This window comes from Oncorhynchus keta, chromosome 15 (assembly GCF_023373465.1).
Source record: "Oncorhynchus keta strain PuntledgeMale-10-30-2019 chromosome 15, Oket_V2, whole genome shotgun sequence".
Taxonomy (NCBI): Eukaryota; Metazoa; Chordata; class Actinopteri; order Salmoniformes; family Salmonidae; genus Oncorhynchus; species Oncorhynchus keta.
The window spans coordinates 24031936-24055162 of NC_068435.1; the positions used below are offsets into that span (position 1 = coordinate 24031936).

General features: G+C 41.0%; 1 protein-coding gene across 9 annotated transcripts in view; it reads left to right on the plus strand.

Moving 5' to 3' along the window:
- Positions 1 to 23227, plus strand: part of LOC118394640 (astrotactin-1) — a 273688-nt gene that overhangs the window by 20129 nt on the left and 230332 nt on the right. For all 9 annotated transcript variants that reach the window (XM_035788061.2, XM_035788064.2, XM_035788062.2 and 6 more), the window contains exon 2: positions 21489 to 21676. In XM_035788061.2, the coding sequence (XP_035643954.1) occupies positions 21489 to 21676 (188 nt within the window). The remainder of the gene's footprint in view (positions 1 to 21488; positions 21677 to 23227) is intronic.

Consider the following 23227-nt stretch of genomic DNA (forward strand, 5'->3'; position numbering starts at 1 on the left):
AGTACATTAAACCTTGAAGATATTTTATTGCCCCCCAGAAACCTCCGTTTACTCTCTGTTCCGGACGTTCTAAACGATCAATTCTCATAGCTTTTAGCCGTACCCTTATCCTACTCCTCCTCTGTTCCTCTGGTGATATAGAGGTGAATCCAGGCCCTGCAGTGCCTAGCTCCACTCCTATTCCCGAGGCGCTCTCTTTTGATGACTTCTGTAACCGTAATAGCCTTGGTTTCATGCATGTTAACATTAGAAGCCTCCTCTCTAAGCTTGTTTTCTTCACTGCTTTAGCACACTCTGCCTACCCGGATGTTATAGCTGTGTCTGAATCCTGGCTTAAGAAGACCACTAAAAATTCTGAAATCTCCATTCCGAACTACAACATTTTCAGACAATCTACTGCAGAGATAGCCTGCAGAGATCTGTCCTACTATCCAGGTCTGTACCCAAACAATTTGAAATACTACTTTTAAAAATCCACCTCTCTAAAAACAAGTCTCTCACTGTTGCCACCTGCTATTGACCACCCTCCGCCCCCAGCTGTACTCTGGACACCATATGTGAACTGATTGCCCCCCATCTATCTTCAGAGCTCGTGCTGCTAGGCGACCTAAACTGGAACATGCTTAACACCCCAGCCATCCTACAATCTGAACTTGATTCCCTCAATCTCACACAAATTATCAATGAACCTACCAAGTACCACCCCAAAGCCGTAAACATGTGCACCCTCATAGATATCATCCTAACCAACTTGCCCTCTAAATACACCTCTGCTGTTTTCAACCAAGATCTCAGCGATCACTGCCTCATTGCCTGCATCCGTAATGGGTCAGCGGTCAAACGACCTCCACTCATCACTGTCAAACGCTCCTTGAAACACTTCAGCGAGCAGGGCTTTCTAATCGACCTGGCCGGGGTATCCTGGAAGGACATTGACCTCATCCCGTCAATAGAGGATGCCTGGTTATTTTTTTTAAAAGCCTTCCTCACCATCTTAAATAAACATGCCCCTTTCAAGAAATTTAGAACCAGGAACAGATATAGCCCCTGGTTCTCTCCAGACCTGACTGCCCTTAACCAACACAAAAACATCCTATGGCGTTCTGCATTAGCATCGAACAGCCCCCGTGATATGCAACTTTTCAGGGAAGCTAGAAACCAATACACACAGGCAGTTAGAAAAGCCAAGGCTATCTTTTTCAAGCAGAAGTTTGCTTCCTGTAACACAAACTAAAAAAAGTTCTGGGACACTGTAAAGTCCATGGAGAATAAGAACACCTCCTCCCAGCTGCCCACTGCAATGAGGATAGGAAACACTGTCACCACCGATAAATCCACTATAATTGAGAATTTCAATAAGCATTTTTCTACGGCTGGCCATGCTTTCCACCTGGTTACCCCTACCCCAGTCAACAGCACTGCACCCCCACGACAACTCACCCAAGCCCTCCCCATTTCTCCTTCTCCCAAATCCAGTCAGCTGATGTTCTGAAAGAGCTGCAAAATCTGGACCCCTACAAATCAGCCGGGCTAGACATTCTGGACCCTTTCTTTCGAAAATTATCTGCCGAAATTGTTGCAACCCCTATTACTAGCCTGTTCAACCTTTCTTTTGTGTCGTCTGAGATTCCCAAAGATTGGAAAGCAGCTGTGGTCATCACCCTCTTCAAAGGGGGGGACACTCTTGACCCAAACTGCAACAGACCTATATCTATCCTACCCTGCCTTTCTAAGGTCTTCGAAAGCCAAGTCAACAAACAGATTACCGACCATTTCGAAACCCACCATACCTTCTCCGCTATGCAATCTGGTTTCAGAGCTGGTCATGGGTGTACCTCAGCCACGTTCAAGGTCCTAAACAATATCTTAACCGCCATTGATAAGAAACAATACTGTGCAGCCGTATTCATTGACCTGGCCAAGGCATTCGACTCTGTCAATCACCACATCCTCATCGGCAGACTCGATAGCCTTGGTTTCTCAAATGATTGCCTCGCCTGGTTCACCAACTATTTCTCTGATAGAGTTCAGTGTGTCAAATCGGAGGGCCTGTTGTCCGGGCCTCTGGCAGTTTCTATGGGGGTGCCACAGGGTTCAATTCTTGGACCGACTCTCTTCTCCGTATACATCAATGATATCGCTCTTGCTGCTGTTGAGTCTCTGATCCACCTCTACGCAAACGACACCATTCTGTATACATCTGGCCCTTCTTTGGACTCTGTGTTAACAACCCTCCAGATGAGCTTCAATGCCATACAACACTCCTTCCGTGGCCTCCAATTGCTCTTAAATACAAGTAAAACTAAATGCATGCTCTTCAACCGATCGCTGCCTGCACCTGCCCGTCCATCCAACATTACTACTCTGGACGGTTCTGACTTGTGGACAACTACAAATACCTAGGTGTCTGGTTAGACTGTAAACACTCCTTCCAGACTCACATCAAACATCTCCAATCAAATGTTAAATCTAGAATTGGCTTCCTATTTCGCAACAAAGCCTCCTTCACTCATGCTGCCAAACATACCCTTGTAAAACTGACCATCCTACCGATCCTCGACTTCAGCGACGTCATTTACAAAATAGCCTCCAATACCCTACTCAATAAATTGGATGCAGTCTATCACAGTGCCATCCGTTTTGTCACCAAAGCCCCATATACTAACCACCACTGTGACCTGTATGCTCTCGTTGGCTGGCCCTCGCTTCATACTCGTCACCAAACCTACTGGCTCCAGGTCATCTACAAGACCATGCTAGGTAAAGTCCCCCTTATCTCACCTCGCTGGTCACCATAGCAGCACCCAACTGTAGCACGCGCTCCAGCAGGTATATCTCTCTGGTCACCCCCAAAACCAATTCTTACTTTGGTCGCCTCTCCTTCCAGTTCTCTGCTGCCAATGACTGGAACGATTTGCAAAAATCTCTGAAACTGGAAACACTTATCCCCCTCACTGGCTTTAAGCACCAGCTCACATATTACTGCACCTGTACATAGCCCATCTATAATTTAGCCCAAACAACTACCTCTGCCCCTACTGTATTTATTTATTTTGTTCCTTTGCACCCCCATAGGTGAAAAAAAAAAAAAAAAAAAAAATCAATTTGTCAATACTGCACCTTTCTGTTGGAGAATGAGCTAGCTTGCTGCTTGCTGCTGCTGATTTCCCAGCTAGACATTCCTCAGCATTGAGCAGTGCTCGTGGCTTAGACGGTGAGTGGTGCCTGGCATAGCAACAGCTTTGCTATATGGAGGGAAGGGCCAATATATCGGCCAGCTATAATGGCTTGGCCAATTATCAGTCCGTCTCTAGTATGTAGGGAATAGGGTGCCATTTGGGACAAATGCTAAGATTGTTATGAAATGTGCCATTGCCAAGGTTTGACTTACAATTCCTAAGGTTGTGCTGCCCTCTGACATGGTGGCCCCAGTCCCTAGTCAAGGTGATGCATGTGTTAGTTAATGAAAACAATCTCTGTACTTTAAGTCAATTTGCTGTCGTATTAATTAACATTCAACTTTAGCCGTGTGCAATTCTGGACTGTGTAGATATATGTGACATTTAGTTCAAAGGTGTTTAGTGTCAGGAGTGGATAAACCTAAGAACCAATACCATTTTTTTAATAGGAGTGAATTTATCTGGAACCTCTATCCAGCCACCAGCTTCTTGACAGACATTTCGCTAAGTAGCGAACATAGCTGACTGGTTAGAATTAATGACACAGGTCAATTCCTTCTATGGCTCCAGTAGCAGCTCTATCATTGGCTTTGCGTTAACTTATATGGTTTCATTAATGGCTATAAGTGACACCTGGAGATAAGTCTCCAATTAAGATGACAGCACTATTTCCACAGGGATTCATTTGCCTGAAAACAGCTGTACTATTTGCATAATTTATCGCCATCTTGATCGGTAGCCAGATCAGCGTCATTATTGGTAACAAGTAAATCAGTGTACCTGTACATAGTAAAAGTGAACATTTGCATAATGATCCATACTAAGGCAAATATATAATGCTATCCTTTTGTCACAATGATTGGTTTCCCCCCACACTGCAGCTGCTGAGTTGAGTTCTCCTTGTTGTGCTTTTCTTCTCTTGGTTATATATCAGAAACAATGCATTTTGTTTTGTTCTGTTGTCATTAGAGGGATGTATAGTTGAATGAACATACATTCTGTACTTCATTATGTTACTATAAAAGAGTTTGAGTATGTTTTTTTGTAATTCATTGGAATGCTTGGACATGTCACGGTTACTATTTCAAACAATGAACTTTCAGTACAAAATGTGCATAAAATCTACAGTTTGCACAAATTGTTTATTGCTGTAACTGTGTGACTTTGACACAGTAGGCGGCAGCTCCATGTGACATCACCATAGCCATTACCTGCTGTGTAGCCTTTGTCACTGCCACACGTTTGGTCAACAACAGGCGTGGGAGCCAGGAGGCAAACATAATGTTATCTTGTTAGCAATTTGTTGTAGAGAGGAGCTTTGCATGCAACACGTGTACTAAGGCATCATAACATCTGTCATACCAGCATTGACTAAATACTGAAGCATTTGCTTTGAAAATGTTGTTGTCATGATATACACTGAGTGCACGAAAAATTAGGAACGCCTTCCTAATATTGAGTTGCACACCCTTTTGCCATCAGAGCAGCCTCAATTTGTCGGGGCAATGGCACACAAACACAATCCATGTCTCCATGTCTCTCAAGGCTTACAACTCCTTCTTTAACCTGTCTCCTGAAGTAGATTTAACAAGTATCAAAATAAATTTAACAAGTGACATCAATAGGGGATCATAGCATTCACCTGGTATTCACCTGGTCAGTCTATGTCATGGAAAGACATGGAAAGGCATTTGTTAAAATATCCCCTGTTTGGCGGGAGTTTCTTATTTCAGCTCATGAAACATGGAACCAACATTTTACATGCTGTGTTTATATTTTTGTTCAGTGTAGATTGTGATGCTATTTGAAGTAGGATCACTCAACTCTTTCCAGCAGACATGGAATGGAATAGTGTCAAAATCTTCTTCTGTTTTACTACATTTGAAAAATACCCTCAAATAAATGGGATTATCCAAAAACAGGTAACAAGGAATAGCAATAACTTTTCCATTATTTAATGAGTAAATTAGTGCTGGATTAGTGTCACCGTCATGGAATTTTGTATGATGGCAATTGGCCAGCCAAATGACAGTGGTTATATATAGACTTTTTTTTACGCCGCAAAAGTAAGAATCTATGGATTAACTATTTAATGTTAGTTAAATGAATCAATTGGATACATTTCTTTAAATTAACAATTTTGTGCAAGTTTTAAATTAACATAATACCTGTTGGCAGAGGTGTAAGCTAGAGATGACGTGCATTGATGTCTACTTTGATACTCATTGGCATTTTCGAATCTAAGAGTAAATAAAGAATATATTGATAAAAGTCACCTTGTCCAAGAGAGATTTACATGGTTATCAAAACATCACAACAAGGTATGCCTACAAGCTTTTCTAAAAGTAATTAAACTAAATGAATGGTGGAAAAACGATTGGAACCTTTTCCCTGTTTGACCGCTTGGTTTTTTGGGCATTATGACACCTCCACTATGGGGTTCTATATGTGCTGTGATTTGTTGATTCAACTCAATTGACATAAAAAAAGACATTCAATTTCATGAGCTACATCAGTTAACATCATTTGAATGAACATTTTACATTACCATGTAAATGATTGCCTCACAATACCAGGCAACCATTGCGAGTGTACCCATGTATTTACCAGTCAAATTGCCAGGATTAGAGGCAATGATGTAGAGTATATAAACCCTGGATTGCTGATTGGCCCTTGAGAGGCTTTGAAGCAACAAGTCGGCCATATTGGCACTCCCCAGTAGGAGAAGTCCTCCATATTATTGAATGGAATTCTACAGTATTTCAATTAAATGTATTTAAGTATTTTTTGGTTGTAGTGGGGACAGTAACATTAGTAATCTCCAGTGGCGACCCATCATTCAGGGCACGTGAGCCCCACCTGTTTAGCTGTTTTTTTTTGTTTCATTATTTTGGCATTAATACGTGTCACATATCCGTTTGCAATCTTTTTTGCTTTCTTGAGTAAGGCAACTCCAAAATGCAGGTGTTTCAACCTAGCTCAGTGCTTTCTCTGTTGGTGGGGCAGCCAGTGGAAAATTTGGACCGTAGGGGTTGGTAATGTTCTCTAGTTGCGCCATGATTGACTGAGCGTTCTGTCACTCATGGGGACACTACGTCACCGCAAAATCTACTGGTAGAGCTCGAAAATTCAAGCCCCTTGGGTGCTCCCATAGAGTTAAATTAGAAGCGCCCATCCAAGAAAGCTCAAGGTGTCAGAGTCTATCTAGAGGATAGCGAAGGAGTCAGGCGCAGGACACAGGTAAGAGTAAAACCACTGTATTTACTCCGTCCGAGAACGGAACAAAAATCCCATTATAAAAGAAATACAAAACAGGATACGAACTCCAACACACAAAAGCCAATCACGCATAAAACAGAAAGGGAAACCAGATGGTTAAATAAGGAACATAATCATGAGATGGGAACCAGGTGTGTAAAACAGACACAACAAAAGGAAAAATGAAACATGGATCGGTGGCAGCTAGAAAGGCGGTGATGCCGACCGCCGAACACCGCCCGAACAAGGAGACTTCGGTGGAAGTCGTGACACAAGGTCATTGACAACAGATACAATGACTTCAAATCTAACGTAGCAAGCTAGCAGTCATCATCATGAATCAAGTCGACAATATACTGGAAAATCCTTTTCAAAACCTTGTCATATGAAGAGAAATTATGGAGAGAAATTATAGATAAAACGTATCTGTGCTCATCGGTCTTTGGACATAAACATTACACAACAAGTTGGAAATCGCAAATTCAACAATGAGGTGGTGGAAGGAATCAGTGGCTAACTGCAAGCGTTGCAAAGCAATCACTAGCCTGTTATTCAGTGGAGTGGGTATGTGGTCCAAGTCTGGGTTTAGTGGTCTCTTTTTTCCAAGCCTAAAAGGATAAACATTTAAAACCATGGGCCATTAAAGGTTGAATACATTGGCCATGCTGGCAATCCAGCATGACTTCTACTATGTTCAAAACAACTGTTTCAGAGAAATGTATACATTGAATATTGTAAGAGCTTTCCTTGTCTGCTTATATACCTGTCACTAGAATTATGTTCTCAATGTTCCTAAACCCAATTGAATTAATTACTCAGCCTGAAACCCAGAATTTGTAGGAAACTGGTTGAAATGAATCAGACGGAGGCCCAGCTACAATAGTCAGAAAATGCGAGAGCACACTAGCCTGTTGTACAAAACAATTCATTTTATACTGGCTTTTCACGCACACCTTCACACAAACATATACGCCCACATTCATTCACACAAACATACGCACACACATTCACACAAACATATGCACACACATACGCACACACAAAACAGGAGGTATCCGACGCACATACTACCCACATCACTACCCAGCCGACAGAGATTAGGGAGACCTTGTCCTTGAGACGTCCCGTTCTCACCCAAATCTCTAGTCAGGTCGGCAGCGAATATTGCTCAGACAGTCTATGCTCAAGACACTATAATATACATATTGTTTGACTGACTAAAACTACACACATCATTAATTATAACTTTATGATTCTAGTCAATTTCTACAATTATATGGTTTCTGGGTGGACTATTCTAATCATTCCTTTAAAGCTATAAATTCCATCAACAATACCCCCTTTATTTATCTCATGGCCCTGACTTGGTGTACAGGGAGAATACTGTAAGAACAGCCCATGTTCTGAGTTCTCTTGCTGTACATTTCAAAAGAGCTGACCAAATAGTTATATTGACTACGTCCGTCCTAGGTCGATCATTAATATCTTAATTGAAAATACGGATTGCCTCTTATCCACTCGTCAAACCCTTATGCCATAGTTTGTACATCTCAATTGTCAGTAGAAACCACATTTGTTTTAGCAAGTCAGCCGTATCAGCTATGTTTTTTTAAAGGCAGTAAATGATGCTGAATGAACTGATTCGCTGCCAGACAAGGCTCCGCTGATAGCCAGGTGTAGCAAGGATTCAGTGGTAAGGATTCACTACATGGTGCTGAAAAGAGAGCTCTGCTGTTGGGAACGCTTTATGTAGGCCGTAACAGTATGTGGGCACCGTTTGTCACCGTCATAGTTGCAATTAATGTTGTTTAGTGTTGTGTAGTGGCTTTGCTGGCATAAATTTTAAAAAAGGGAACATGTTTTTATGTATTTCTTTTAAAAAAATGCTTAGCTCACATATTTCAACATATATATTAAGGTGTCTGTAATCGAATAAACATGGCAAAAATGAATGTAGACATTAATAAATGCATTTCCATAGCTTCCAGAATATTTTTTACTCTAGTGGGGGAGTGCCAAGATGGAGGCATGTTGGGTTCAAAACGGCACCCTCTATCTCTCATCTAGTGTAAATATAAATCATTGGTTAGAGGTTCCATGCGTGTTCTATTCATTGTATTCATATGTGCTGCTGCTGTATTGTGGGGTTGATGTCTAGGCAACCAAAGACTAATTTGTTGCTTGGAGAAACAAAGTTCCATCACATTGTTAAAAGTACATGTTACCTCAGAAATTCCTGGCCTTCAGTAAGCTGTTCGTAAAAAAATATAAATACAAACATTACGGTTATGACGGTTATTTTATTTTCATGACGGTCTTCATCCATAACCGTCGGTTACACAATTATATGGTATTTGTGTCAGACCTAGTGTAAATTCTCATTTCTTTGGCAAGTCACAATTTTCTAAACTAAGGAATTTAACTAAACCAAACAGCTATCTTGCTATCTCCTAATATCCTATTGGGTGCAATTAATGCTGAAAACACCACAGTACATTTCTGTAATAATTTTCTGTAAGGATTTAACAATTTGATATTTATTGCTGAAAGCAAGACAGATGTTTGCTCTGCAGATAAAAACATAATTCTCTGTGTTTTCTGCCTTATTCTCTTGTCTTCGTGTTTGTCCTCTGAGTTTTGAAGGATTGGTCCAAAGACTATTATAGGCTTTTCCTCTGTGGCCTTATTTCTGACTTTGTGCCTGAGAATTCTTTTGTCAGGGTACATGTATGTTCTATCCTCTGCATATGTCTGTCTGAACCCTGTCACACCATTGGTTAAACATCCAAACCCTGTTGTGCTGCAAACCTACCATTTACCCAGACATTCTGCACTGTTTGCCTCCTGCTGATTTATTGCAGGCTGTGAATTGAAACCCAGGAACTAGTTGACATGCAGGTGGTTAAGGTCTCCGTTATTAAATTATTGTAATAGTGCCTGCTTTTTAGATTACCTGGCAAAACTACATTTTGCTAGAGTCTGGAGTTGAAAGCAATGTCCTCAGATTAAGTTCTGTTGCTGATCAACGAACCGAGCCAGCTTGTGGTCAGCGGAGAGCAGCATTAATTCTACATCCTACATCATGCGAAGTAACTGGCTGATGATAAGTTCATTGTTGTGCCTTCTGCATGTCTTTGATAAGGCCCTGCGACCGAGTCCTCCGTCTGTGTCCACAGTAGTTCTGTAGACTGGCCCTGCATGGACAAACAGCTGGACTGTGACATATTGTCATTTGGACCTCTGAGGGTGTCTCTAATGTTTTCCTTAATTACAGCGAACACCCTGCAATTTTTAAAGATGCCCAATATTTCAGTTGCTGTCTAAAGATCCATACTATTGATCTGTTGTCGGGTCCAAGTCGGCAAATGGCTGACCATGTCTAATTGCTGTAGTTGGACTCTATTGGCACAGGTATATTTCAGTGAGGATATTGGGGATTTCTTCCTTTACTTTTCTCGCAGCTTGACATCAGTGTATCCTCATGTAGATCTTATGGAATGTTTGCTCTATTCCACTTGAGGGATAACCTGGAATATGTTACCACCTACCGCTGAACATGATACCAAGCATTGTGAAGTGCTCAGGGTTATGGAAAAATAGCATGTTTGAAACTACATTAGTTCCCTGTACGTCTTACTAAAAGGATTATGGTTCAAATGCCTTTTATTCACAGTCATTGAAACTGAGAATTAATCTCCAGAGATTAAAGGTGTGTTTACTTGAGTGTGTATTATTTAATACAATATCTTGTGGCTGAAAAATATCTGGTGATACTGAAGGTAGAAGAACTTGTTAGGTAGAGTTTTCCCCACAAAAATAAATATGCATTCAAATAGAGTACTGGTAGGTCCTTGGCAGCCATGCTGAAAGTACCCCCTTTAAACACAAAGAGCAAACCCTTCTCCAAGGGCATAGTAAGGTGTGTGAAGGTGGATGGTGGATGAGATGCACACACACACACACACACACACACACACACACACACACACACACACACACACACACACACACACACACACACACACACACACACACACACACACACACACACACACACACACACACACACACACACACACACACACACACACACACACACACACACACACACCTTGTAGCACAACTTCAAGATTAGGCCTGCAGTACATGAACAATAGTGTCTCTAATTATTTTTAGGTGATTGTCAAGAGTCCAGAGCAGGTTAACCCTGTTAAACAGCTATCACAACACGTTTTCTTCCATTTGTTTCGTTATGTAATGTTTTGCTGTTCACGTGTGAGACATTATTTGATCAGTTGTCATTGCCATGCCCCCCGGCCAGTGTGACTTTTACTGAAGTCAAACGCTGAATCACAATTGGAGCTTGGATTGATCGTGTTGAAACCATCAAACCGAGCCATGTATTTTACATTAACTCCAGGCAAGAACTGTGATCTCCTCACCTTGAAGTTTCCCATCCCCCTGTCCTCTAAGCTGTATCCCATGCCTAATCATCCAACATGAAATATTTAACATGGCTTTAAAACGCTAACCATTACCGTTTGCCAGCCATCATGTTCAATGCGGCAAGTGTTGGATTGCTTGTTCAAATAAGATTGACTTTGATTGATTGCTCAGTTTCTTAATCCTATTCATGTAGAAAATTGGCATAGTCAAGACACATACCTTGAAACAAACCTTTTGGATGGGTACATTTTATGTTTTTACATTTTCAAAATATTTTTTTCCTGCTTCCCACATACCGTTAAGGGCATTGACCACTAAAAAAATCTAGAAATGCAATTGTATCTTATTTTTGTAAAGAATATTTGCTTTCATTTGTTTTTCCACAGGCATATGGTTTTCAATGATTAACCAGACAAACTATTTTTGTTAAACTCAAGGTCTTTGTCAACTCCCAGTCTATGGTAACGATGTAGGATCTTAATTTGAGCCAGTTTGCTACAGCAAGACACTATTCCTGCAGCAACGTGCAATGTGAACTATTATGTGGATTAGAATTAATTACACACTTTTTAGGGGTTGAGGCCTTTTTAAACCTCAAATACTGTAATGTATTTAAGGTTTAAAAGGCTTCGGAAGTTTGTAATTTCCACTTGGAAATTTCAGTCATGATTTTCCATTGAATAAAAAAAAGTCCTGCATTTCATTAATGTTCTCCTGCAACAGGGTGATCAAATTAAGATCCTACACCTGTATACGTTCTCATACTTTAAGTATCTGATTAAGTGACTGTCTATGTAGAACAATAAAATAAATTGAACTGAATGCAGTGCTACAGTAGAACTGTTTTTCCTGCAATTAGAAAGCACTACTGTGCATTTTCACGTTGCAATTGTAAGTTTAGTATCTTCAGACTTCCCAACGTAGGGAGTTAAAAAAAAATCTATTTGGCCAGTAGCTGAAATGTATTTCAGTCCCTTTTCCCAGTGAAACCACAAGTAATGAAAGTAAGAGGGCAGATTCTGACACTGCAGAAGGATGTGAGCTGAATCATTCTGGCCTCTCCAGTAGCTAGGTCACTGCTGCTTAAATTCAGTACAAAACAGACTATAGCCCTCTCTATTGTGCTCTCTCCCACTGGGAAACAGGCCTCCTATTACACATGCAGCTCCAGAAATTGTCCCTCAACCATAGCCGTGTTACCTGCGTGATATTTCTGTGAAAACCTTCAAAAATAAATTTGAATGTGTCTTTGCAATAGCAACTACAAACTTATTGAAATGAACAAAGCTCAAAGCAAGTCTTTGCGGGGAGTGTCACGGGACCTTTGACGACAATTCAAGCTTGATTTTTCGTCTCATCTCAAATTCCCTCTAAATTCATTATTTTGATTGTGCTGGGATTTGAAGTCCTACTGGATTTTTTATAACATGTCAATATATAAAGTTGGCTCAAAAGAAAAGAAGCAAGCTCTCAGGTGAAGAAGAAATTCAGGGAAACTGAGGGCCTCTCTAAAGAAGAGCTCAATGACGCCATTTTGCAGGCCTATAGACATGCTATGGAAGAACAATATTGCAGCCTGGACCATATTATTACCACAGCTGTGGAACAGGCGGTGGACAACATTCTGCCACCAAATATTGCCGATTTTTCGGTCTAGGTGACTGAAACCAATGATTCAGGCAATGCCTTAACAAAAGGGAAGTATGACCAGCTTCACTTTAAGGTGCGCAAGAACAAGGGAAAGATGGCAGACTATGATAAGAAGATTGAGTACATGTCACTAAAAGTGACAGAAAAGGAAGACCAAAGTCACATGTCAAATTTGAGATTGGTGGGATTTAACAATTCTGAGGAAGGTTTGGATGCCATTGGGATCTTAAAAAGAAGTGTGCAAATGTGGATCCCTTCATTGGCAGGCCGGGATATCTGCATCGAGAGGGATCACCACCAATTCAGCAAGAACTCTGGGCTTGAGCGGCCTCACATCCTGGTCTTTCAACTGCTATACTGCTAGGGGCGAGGGACGTTTTTTTCCCATCAAGGACAAACACCAAGATCTGCAGTACTTTCCCGGATTACAGTGCAGAGATCGTGAAGGAGAGGATTGTAATTCCATTAAAGAATCTTCTTCCATTAAAGAAGAAGATGGCGGCGATTGAGCTAAAGCCATTTTTGCAGTATCCTAAACTGTTTAATCTAACACATGGAGACAACAGGCTTATCTTCAACTCACCCAGGGAGGCATGGGGCTCCCGAGTGGCGCAGCAGTCTAAGACACTGTATCTCAGTGCTAGAGGCATCACTTCAGACTCCCTGGTTCGAATTGGCCCAGCATCGCCCTGGTTTGGCCCGTGTAGGCCGTCATTGTAGATAAGAATTTGTTCTTAACTGACTTGCCTTGTTAAATAAAGGTAAAATAAATAAAAAATAGCTCTTCCTTTGATAAACATTAGAGATGAGGGTGGGTTCCGGCCCAGGCCACAGCACCGGTCCCTGGTTGGATCCCGGAGAAGATACAGTCGCACTGGATAGGAACATCTCTTCACCCGGGATGAAGTGGTAGCTTGCGGCTAACTAGTTACGTGCCTGATTTGTTTGGCTATTGTTTGGAGAACTATAAGCTCACAAATAAAGATAGCTTCAGCTCTGTGCTTCACAGAACTGAGATTATGAAGTAACTGGCGAGTAGTTTTGTTTTGGAGGACATTGCTGAACCATATGGATAAATAGTTTATTTCAGATGCTAACAGATACCCATAGACCTCCTGTCATTGTGCTAAGACTAGTTAGCATTGGCTTGTGAAACTAGCTCTAACTTCCTTCATACTGGACACAGAGACATACAAATGGTATGTATCCATGAGTTAATCTGACTCTGGGGAAGTAGAAAAATAAAGTAGATACAGTGGGGCAAAAAGTATTTAGTCAGCCACCAATTGTGCAAGTTCTCCCACTTAAAATGATGAGAGAGGCCTGTAATTTTCATCATAGGTACACTTCAACTATGACAGAAAAAATGAGGAAAAATCCAGAAAATCACATTGTAGGATTTTTAATGAATTTATTTGCAAATTATGGTGGAAAATAAGTATTTGGTCACGTACAAACAAGCAAGATTTCTGGCTCTCACAGACCTGTAACTTCTTCTTTAAGAGGCTCCTCTGTCCTCCACTCGTTACCTGTATTAATGGCACCTGTTTGAACTTGTTATCAGTATAAAAGACACCTGTCCACAACCTCAAACAGACACACTCCAAACTCCACTATAGCCAAGACCAAAGAGCTGTCAAAGGACACCAGAAACAAAATTGTAGACCTGCACCAGGCTGTGAAGACTGAATCTGCAATAGGTAAGCAGCTTGGTTTGAAGAAATCAACTGTGGGAGCAATTATTAGGAAATGGAAGACATTCAAGACCACTGATAATCTCCCTCGATCTGGGGCTCCACGCAAGATCTCACCCCGTGGGGTCAAAATGATCACAAGAACGGTGAGCAAAAATCCCAGAACCACACGGGGGGACCTAGTGAATGACCTGCAGAGAGCTGGGACCAAAGTAACAAAGCCTACCATAAGTAACACACTATGCCGCCAGGGACTCAAATCCTGCAGTGCCAGACGTGTCCCCCTGCTTAAGCCAGTACATGTCCAGGCCCATCTGAAGTTTGCTAGAGAGCATTTGGATGATCCAGAAGAAGATTGGGAGAATGTCATACGGTCAGATTAAACCAAAATATAACTTTTTGGTAAAACCTCAACTCGTCGTGTTTGGAGGACAAAGAATGCTGCATTTCATCCAAAGAACACCATACCTACTGTGAAGCATGGTGGTGGAAACATCATGCTTTGCGGCTGTTTTTCTGCAAAGGGACCAGGACGACGGATCCGTGTAAAGGAAAGAATGAATGGGGCCATGTATCGTGAGATTTTGAGTGAAAACCTCCTTCCATCAGCAAGGGCATTGAAGATTAAATGTGGCTGGGTCTTTCAGCATGACAATGATCCCAAACACACCGCCCGGGCAACGAAGGAGTGGCTTCGTAAGAAGCATTTCAAGGTCCTGGAGTGGCCTCGCCAGTCTCCAGATCTCAACCCCATAGAAAATCTTTGGAGGGAGTTAAAAGTCCGTGTTGCCCAGCAACAGCCCCAAAACATCACTGCTCTAGAGGAGATCTGCATGGAGGAATGGGCCAAAATACCAGCAACAGTGTGTGAAAACCTTAGAGAAAACGTTTGACCTCTGTCATTGCCAACAAAGGGTATATAACAAAGTATTGAGATAAACTTTTGTTATTGACCAAATACTTATTTTCCACTATCATTTGCAAATAAATTCATTAAAAATCCTACAATGTGATTTTCTGGATTTGTTTTTCTCATTTTGTCTGTCTTAGTTGAAGTGTACCTATGATGAAAATTACAAGTCTCTCTCATCTTTTTAAGTGGGAGAACTTGCACAATTGGTGGCTGACTAAATACTTTTTTGCCCCACTGTAATCCTGAAGTATCCATTTAATCTTTACAGCCATTGCATATTTTTGTTTGCCTTTTTTGGGGGGTCAGCTACCATTCAACTTCCCTCTGTTTGCACAGCCATGCCTGCTACTTACTGATGTCAATCTACTGTGCATGTTCCAATTACTGATTTGAATGTTATGAGCTTGAATTTAAGAGGTTTGAATGTGCCAATCAAACATACTTGATGTTTAGAATATTTACACCGCATGCAAGTATTCATTCATTGATTCAGGAAAATAATTTGTTGGATAATAATGTGCTCAGATTCCAAAACAGATGCTATAACATAGTCATCCATTCATGCGCTGCAAACAAGTCACAGGGAGTATTGATCTTGGTGGACAGAAAACTCCAGATCTTTGTCGATGTCTCAGGGAATGATTCTTGTGGACAATTTGTTTTTGTAATAGTGACCGTGAATCATGTGGAACTTATTTTAGCTTGAATTTACTCCCCCAAATGAGTATAACAACATGTTCTTGGCTTCCATCAGTGACTTTTTGCTACAGTTCCATGACAGTCATCTCATAGTGGGGGGAGATTTTAATGCAACAATTAACCCAGCGTAAAATAGATCCTCAAGTAGTCAGGATTCTCTCCCTGCCTTTTTCCTTGCTCTGATAACTTTTATTGCAGAACTGAATTGAATAGACCTATGGCGGATTGGTAATGGACAGGTGAAAGCTAACCTGTTTTACTCTGCTTGTCAGATCGTATTCTAGAATTGACTATATTTTGGGGAAATGTACTTTACAAGTTAAATATTATTATTGGGGCTTGCAAAGCAAGAGAACCCACTTTAAATCTTCAACATCTGACTTATAGTTATTATTATTATTTTCAACACTACTCATCTTACACCGTTTAAGCTAGAAACATAATTCAAACTTGAAAACGTGCAGATCCGTCTGGAATAGTGTGCCTGTATGCAACCTTTTGATGTTTTTTACATTTTAAAATATTACGCTTTTTGTTCATCTTTTTGCCCTCCATCCACTTTCATGTTATTTCCTCAGCATTTCAACAGCCCCAATTGTTAAATCATCACTTCCAACATTCCATTCACTGTAAATGCAACAGTGCAACTTTTGACACAAATCATCTACTTTGACCACTTTGCCAACAACTTTAAAAAGTTAGAGCGTATGAAATCTTCATCTACTTCTCTGCTTTTCAAATCTGAACTCGGAACAAAAATATATTATACCAATCAAACAATACAGCTGTTTATCTAACCACGTCAAAGACATTTACTCAAACTTTTTATAAACAACTGACATTTTTACCACTTTCCCAAAAAGTTATACAAAAAGTAAGATGGTATGACATCTACGTCTACTTCTTTGCTATTGAAATCTGACGTCGGAACAAAAATATCTCTTACCAATCAAACCTTTGTCATGGAATTATTCTAATCAAAAGGAGACTTTAAAATGCCTTCAAAACAAGTCAACTTTATTATTTAATTTCTGCAGTATTGGAGCTTGTCAACAACCCTCCCGTAGGTGATTCGTTGAGAGCCCAACCAGCAATACTAAGCCACAGCATTTTATAGCACAGTCCATCCTCCTGGATGTTCATGACAAATCACAGATGAGAGAATTTATACAAAGGTACGTTTTGCTCTCATGCCAAATATCTGCCTCTAGTTCATTTACTGCTTGCTTGTGCAAAAATATTAATGCAATCTAGAATAGTAAATCCTTTGTTTAAAGAAACTGGAGATTGGTTCTCCCTGTTACTGACAGACAGACACACAGACACTAATCATGGAATGGAATGTTGTCTTATCACCAATCCATCGTGAATCTACTGTCAGTGTTAAATCTCCCAGAGGCCCACTTTCAGTCCACACACACAGATGATCAAATCAAATCAAATTGATTTATATAGCCCTTCATACATCAGCTGATATCTCAAAGCGCTGTACAGAAACCCAGCCTAAAACCCCAAACAGCAAGCAATGCAGGTGTAGAAGCACGGTGGCTAGGAAAAACTCCCTAGAAAGGCCAAAACCTAGGAGGAAACCTAGAGAGGAACCAGGCTATGTGGGGTGGCCAGTCCTCTTCTGGCTGTGCCGGGTGGAGGTTATAACAGAACATGGCCAAGATATTCAAATGTTCATAAATGACCAGCATGGTCAAATAATAATAATCACAGGCAGAACAGTTGAAACTGGAGCAGCAACATGGTCAGGTGGACTGGAGACAGCAAGGAGTCATCATGCCAGGTAGTCCTGAAGCATGGTCCTAAGGCTCAGGTCCTCCGAGAGAGAGAAAGAAAGAGAGAAAGAGAGAATTAGAGAGAGCATACTTAAATTCACACAGGACACCGGATAGGACAGGAGAGGTACTCCAGATATAACAGCTTCACTCTATCCAATAAGAGCAGCAAAATCAACGTACAGCCTGCCCTTCTCTTTATAGACAGGAAAACTAGCCAGCTGAATATTTTGGACATAGAGCACAATCCCGAGAAGGAGGACGATGCGTTGTTGCCTTGGCTATCTCACCCTCTTCACCCTCATCACATTTTATGCCTACTCTGCCATGTGCTCCTCTGTGTCTGTGAGTATCCATAGCAATGCCTCCGTTTAGGCAGCTCCTATTACTGCATGGTCGGAACTAGAAGCACAAGCATTTCGCTACACTCGCATTAACATCTGCTAACATCTGTGATTTGATTTGACATTTGATGAGACATTAGAGAGCAGTTAGCTGATGATAGCTAGCTACCTTTCATCACTCTAAACTCCGATAAACAGCTGCAACTTTTGGTTGGTTGAAGATATTTATGTTCTGATTTTTTTTTAATTAGAAGAGAAGTAGACAAAGATTTAATCTGCTAAACGTTTTAGTCTAACTTCTTGGGGGAGTGTTCAAAACGGCAGATTCTAAGAGTTCATAGAAAACATACTAGATTCAGTTACTAAAACAACTGTAACGTTTGATCGGTATGATATATTTTTGTTCCAATGCCAGATTTGAATAGCAGATAAGTAGACCAAGATGTCATACCCTCTTGAGTTTTTATTCAAAGTCATGGAAAAGTTGTTAAAACTTCAGTTGGGGATTTTGTTAATGCGGTTACAAAAACAGCTGTAAGGTGTGAGAACAGAAATTACAAGATTATGTTATAATACTGTTATTGCATCAAATGGTTGTTTTATGCAACAGAATAGGGGGATTTTAGAACACAGTGTCTCCTGACCCCTCCTGTCTCAGCCTCCAGTATTTATGCTGCAGTAGTTTATGTGTCGGGGGGCTAGGGTCAGTTTGTCTGGGTTCACTCGCTTCAAATTTCACCCGGTCACTTCTCATCGCACTTCTTTCAGTTTTCTCATTCAAGGGTTTTTCTTTATTTTAACTTTTTTTTTTTACATTGTAGAACAATAGTGAAGACGTCATAACTATGAAATAACACATATGGAATCATGTAGTAACCAAAAAAGTGTTAAACAAATATATTTTATATTTGAGATTCTTCAAATAGTCACCCTTTGCCTCGATGACAGCTTTACACACTATTGGCATTCTCTCAACCAGCTTCATGAGGTAGTCACCTGGAATCCATTTCAATTAACAGGTGTGCCTTCTTAAAAGTTAAGTTGTGGAATTTCTTTCCTTCTTAATGTGACAATCAGTTGTGTTGAAGATAGCCCTATTTGGTAAAAGACCAAGTCCATATCATTGCAAGAACAGCTCAAATAAGCGGAGAAACGACAGTCCATCATTACTTTAAGACATGAATGCCAGTCGAGAACTTTGAAAGTTTCTTCAAGTGCAGTCACAAAAATCATCAATCCCTATGATGAAACTGGCTCTCATGAGGACTGCCACAGGAATGGAGGACCGAGAGTTACCTCTGCTGCAGAGGATAAGTCCATTGGAGTTCCCAGCCTCAGAAATTGCAGCTTCACAGAGTTCAAGTAGGAGACACATCTCAACATTAACTGTTCAGAGGAGACTGCGTGAATCAGCCCTTCATGGTCAAATTGCTGCAAATGAACCACTACTAAAGGACATCAATAAGAAGAAGAGACTTGCTTGGGCCAAGAAACACGAACAATGGATATTAGACCAATGGAAATTTGTCCTTTGATCTGATGAGTCTAAATTTGAGATTTTTGGTTCCAACCACTGTGTCTTTGTTAGATGCGGTGTGAGTGAATAGATTATCTCCTCATGTGTATTTTCCACAGTAAACCATGGAGGAGGAGGTGTTATGGTGTGGGGGGTGCTTTGCTGGTGACACTGAACCAGCATGGCTACCACAGCGTTCTGCAGCAATACGCCATCCCATCTGGTTTGGGCTTATTGGGACTATCCTTTGTTTTTCAACTGGACAATGACCCAGCACACCTCCAGGCTGTGTAAGGGCTATTTTACCAAGAAGGAGAGTGATGGAGTACTGCATCAGATCACCTGGCCACCACAATCCCCCGACCTCAACCGAATTGAGATGGCTTGGGATGAGTTGGACCTCAAAGTGAAGGAAAAGCAGCCAACAAGTGCTCAGCATATGTGGGAACTCCTTCAAGACTGTTGGAAAAGCATTCCTCATGAAGCTGGTTGAGAGAATGCCAAGAATGTGTAAAGCTATCATCAAGGCAAAGGGTGGCTATTTGAACTTTTAACACTTTTTTGGTTACTACATGATTCCATATGTGTTATTTCATAGTTTTGATGCTAGAGACACCAAAACAACTTTCAAATGTCCAGGCTATCTTATCAACCAATCAATCAATCAATCAATAAATCAATATTGTCATCTGCCTACTTTTTAAACTATAACCTTTCACCACCATTACTACTGCAGTCACTACCACTACTATAACTCATTTAAAAACCATATCGACTTTAAAACAAGCTAACAAGCTAGTTATTTAGAACTACAGCTAGCTATCAATACGTCTACATATTAACCTATTCTACATACTTCTTCAACTGCCCCAAAAATACTTTAAACAGCTGTCATCAATAGATTCACCATCATATTTCTCTCCCCAATAGCTTAAAACGTTCTAATCATCACATCATCATTCAACTAAAATCAAACTTAATTTACACTGAAAGTTTTACCAAAGTAAATTGTGCATCTATGTATCTGAAACCCACAGCATGAATGATTCAGAGCTGCTTTGCTTTCCTACGTGTGTTCCACACGATCCAGCCTTTAATTCCCATCTTCAGACAGAAGATCTCTTTGTCCTACGTCTTTCTTCTTTCAGTTTTCACACACAACTACTGTAGTTTAGACATTTCCTCAATCTAACTGCCCCACAATCCAAAGTAATATGGTTGATGTAGTAGTCTATTAAAGTAATCTGACCAATTATTTTACAACATTTAACTAACTACAGTATATGTAACTGCTTTGCTTAAAATAGTGAAGTAAAACATTTTTAACTTCTTCCATTACCACAATAATACATTTAAAGAGCCAAAGCAAGCCCTATAACTTTACTTGTAAAGTTACCATCCAGTTATTATTATTATTATTATGGTGCAATTAGAGGGGGTACACAAATAATAGTGGTACACTAATTGTGCTGGTTGGTTGGTGGTCCCATGCAGAGAGGGAAGCGTTGGGCTCATTAATAACAGTCTCATGCTGAACCAGACCCTGGAGGGAACTCTCTGCTGTAAAAAGTGCCCTGTCACTTTATCAGATCATTTGCATCTAGGTTAAATCTAGCCCCTAAATCTTATTTACCGGGAGGTCCCATTCTGCTGCGGCACAGTACCATCAGTAATCAGTGTCAGATAAACCTAGTTACAGTACACTCACGCAATTAAAAGCATTCAGTTAGATCACAATTAAGGAACGGAATGTTTCAGTGTATAGGCACACAGGTAATAGATACTAGGGTAATAGTTATTACCCTGCTGGCAAAGAATGTAATGGGTTTTTGTAAAAGGGCATACGGTTTCAGAAATTGTTATGCATTGATAATTCAGTATAATATGCTTCCTAACCCAGGTACCATACTCCTCGCTCACTCATATGATAAGCGTGTGAAATGAATTGTTGAAAATGCATCGTTATTGACTCATACATTATCTGTGTGTCCTGTTTGACTGGCAGAGATCACGGGAAACTCTGAGGATATTCCTCTGGTGCGATGGCGGCAACAGTGGCTGGAGAACGGCACGTTGCTCTTTCATATCCACCATCAAGATGGCAGCCAGAACCTCCCCGGCCTCTCCGCCACGGACGACCCTGGCAGCGACTCTGCCGAGGAGGAGCTACGCATCCTCCACGTCTCTGTCATGGTACGGTACTCTGCTGGCAATGGAATGGGTTTTATGGGTTGGAATGGGTTTTATTGTGATGTTTGATCATGATGTTTAACAAGGATGTTACTTTCCAGTTATTTGCACTGCTCTAATATAAGTATTAGAACTTGGTGCATTTCTTGGTACATGTGGACATGGTACAATGAAAGGTTTGGACTACATTGATGGATGACAGTACTTCTAGACATTTGAACAAATGATTCAGCTTTAGAAAAAATATTCTAGTAGCTACTAGGTACATTGCACAGACCCATGTCAAATAATGTACTGACCTTGAGTCTCCTCTGCATTGTTTGCGTGCATTAGTACACAATGAAAAAGTAGACTGAAAGAGGACAACATTTTCATATTTTAATTTCAGTAAATTACCTTGTTTTTACCATCCCGTATTTTCCTCCAAATCTAAATGTAACAACCATTTGGTCGTTGTTTCCCTGTTTCTATTCCCCTTGCTATCTACTCATGCTAATAGCTGCTTGACAATACATTCACAAAGCTCTTACGGAGGTGTGAAAGGCTTAGCATGCAGATAGGACAAACCTAGCAACAGATGGCTGCTGCGCTGTTCTCCTGCTCCGGCCTCGCTCTCTACAGCTTGTGGCTCGGTTGGAGGGCGGCCTTATAAAGCCAGCGTTGCATCACTTCGTTAGGTCCTTGTGGAGACGTGCAGCCCCAGCACTCTCTCTCACACCAACTGCCTCTCTCTCTCTCTACACCACACCTGTCATTGAGCCATTTCCATTGTTCCGCCATACGCCGTAGCCACCAGGATGGCTCAATGGCCAACGATTCCAGCCAGGATTCTACACAGCAGAGTGGCCTGTCATACACAGTTCAATGCCTGGCCACCAGGCCCACCATGGGACAGTTTAAATCTATTGAGTGAATGTAGTCCAACCTGAGGCTTGAAAATAGGCCAGCTATAACTGGGGCTTAATCTCATAGACATGCAAATTCACTGAACTGCTGCAAACTCAGTTTTGTCTCCAGAAGGGGGATTTCCCTCACCTTGTGGCCATTCCAGCTGAAGTGATAAGGGGCTAAATGTGATGGAAAGACTTGTTGTTTTTTCTCCTGCAAAGATTCTTTAATGCATTACATACTTTTGCAATTGTGTTTCAAAGTTTCAAGTTACTGGTGTGCTCCCTCTGCCACAAGGTGACCACAGTGCCCTTTGCTTCTCTGCCTGAACATCATCCATAATGGATGAGTTACCTTGTGTTCCATGTTCAGCCGCAGGTGAGCTCCTGCAAGTCGATACACATGTCCTCAGCTCTCTTTTAGCCCAGAGGCAGAGGGAACAACAAGCAACCTTTAACACTGTGCACCTCCACCCATGGCGCCACCCTTTTAAAGAGACATACACTCCGGTAGCAGGAAATAAACATTTTTATTTAATCTTTATTTAATTAGGCAAGTCAGTTAAGAACAAATTCTTATTTACAATGACGGCCTAGGAACAGTGGGTTAACTGCCTTGTTCAGGGGCAGAACAAAAGATTTTTACCTTGTCAGCTCGTGGATTCGA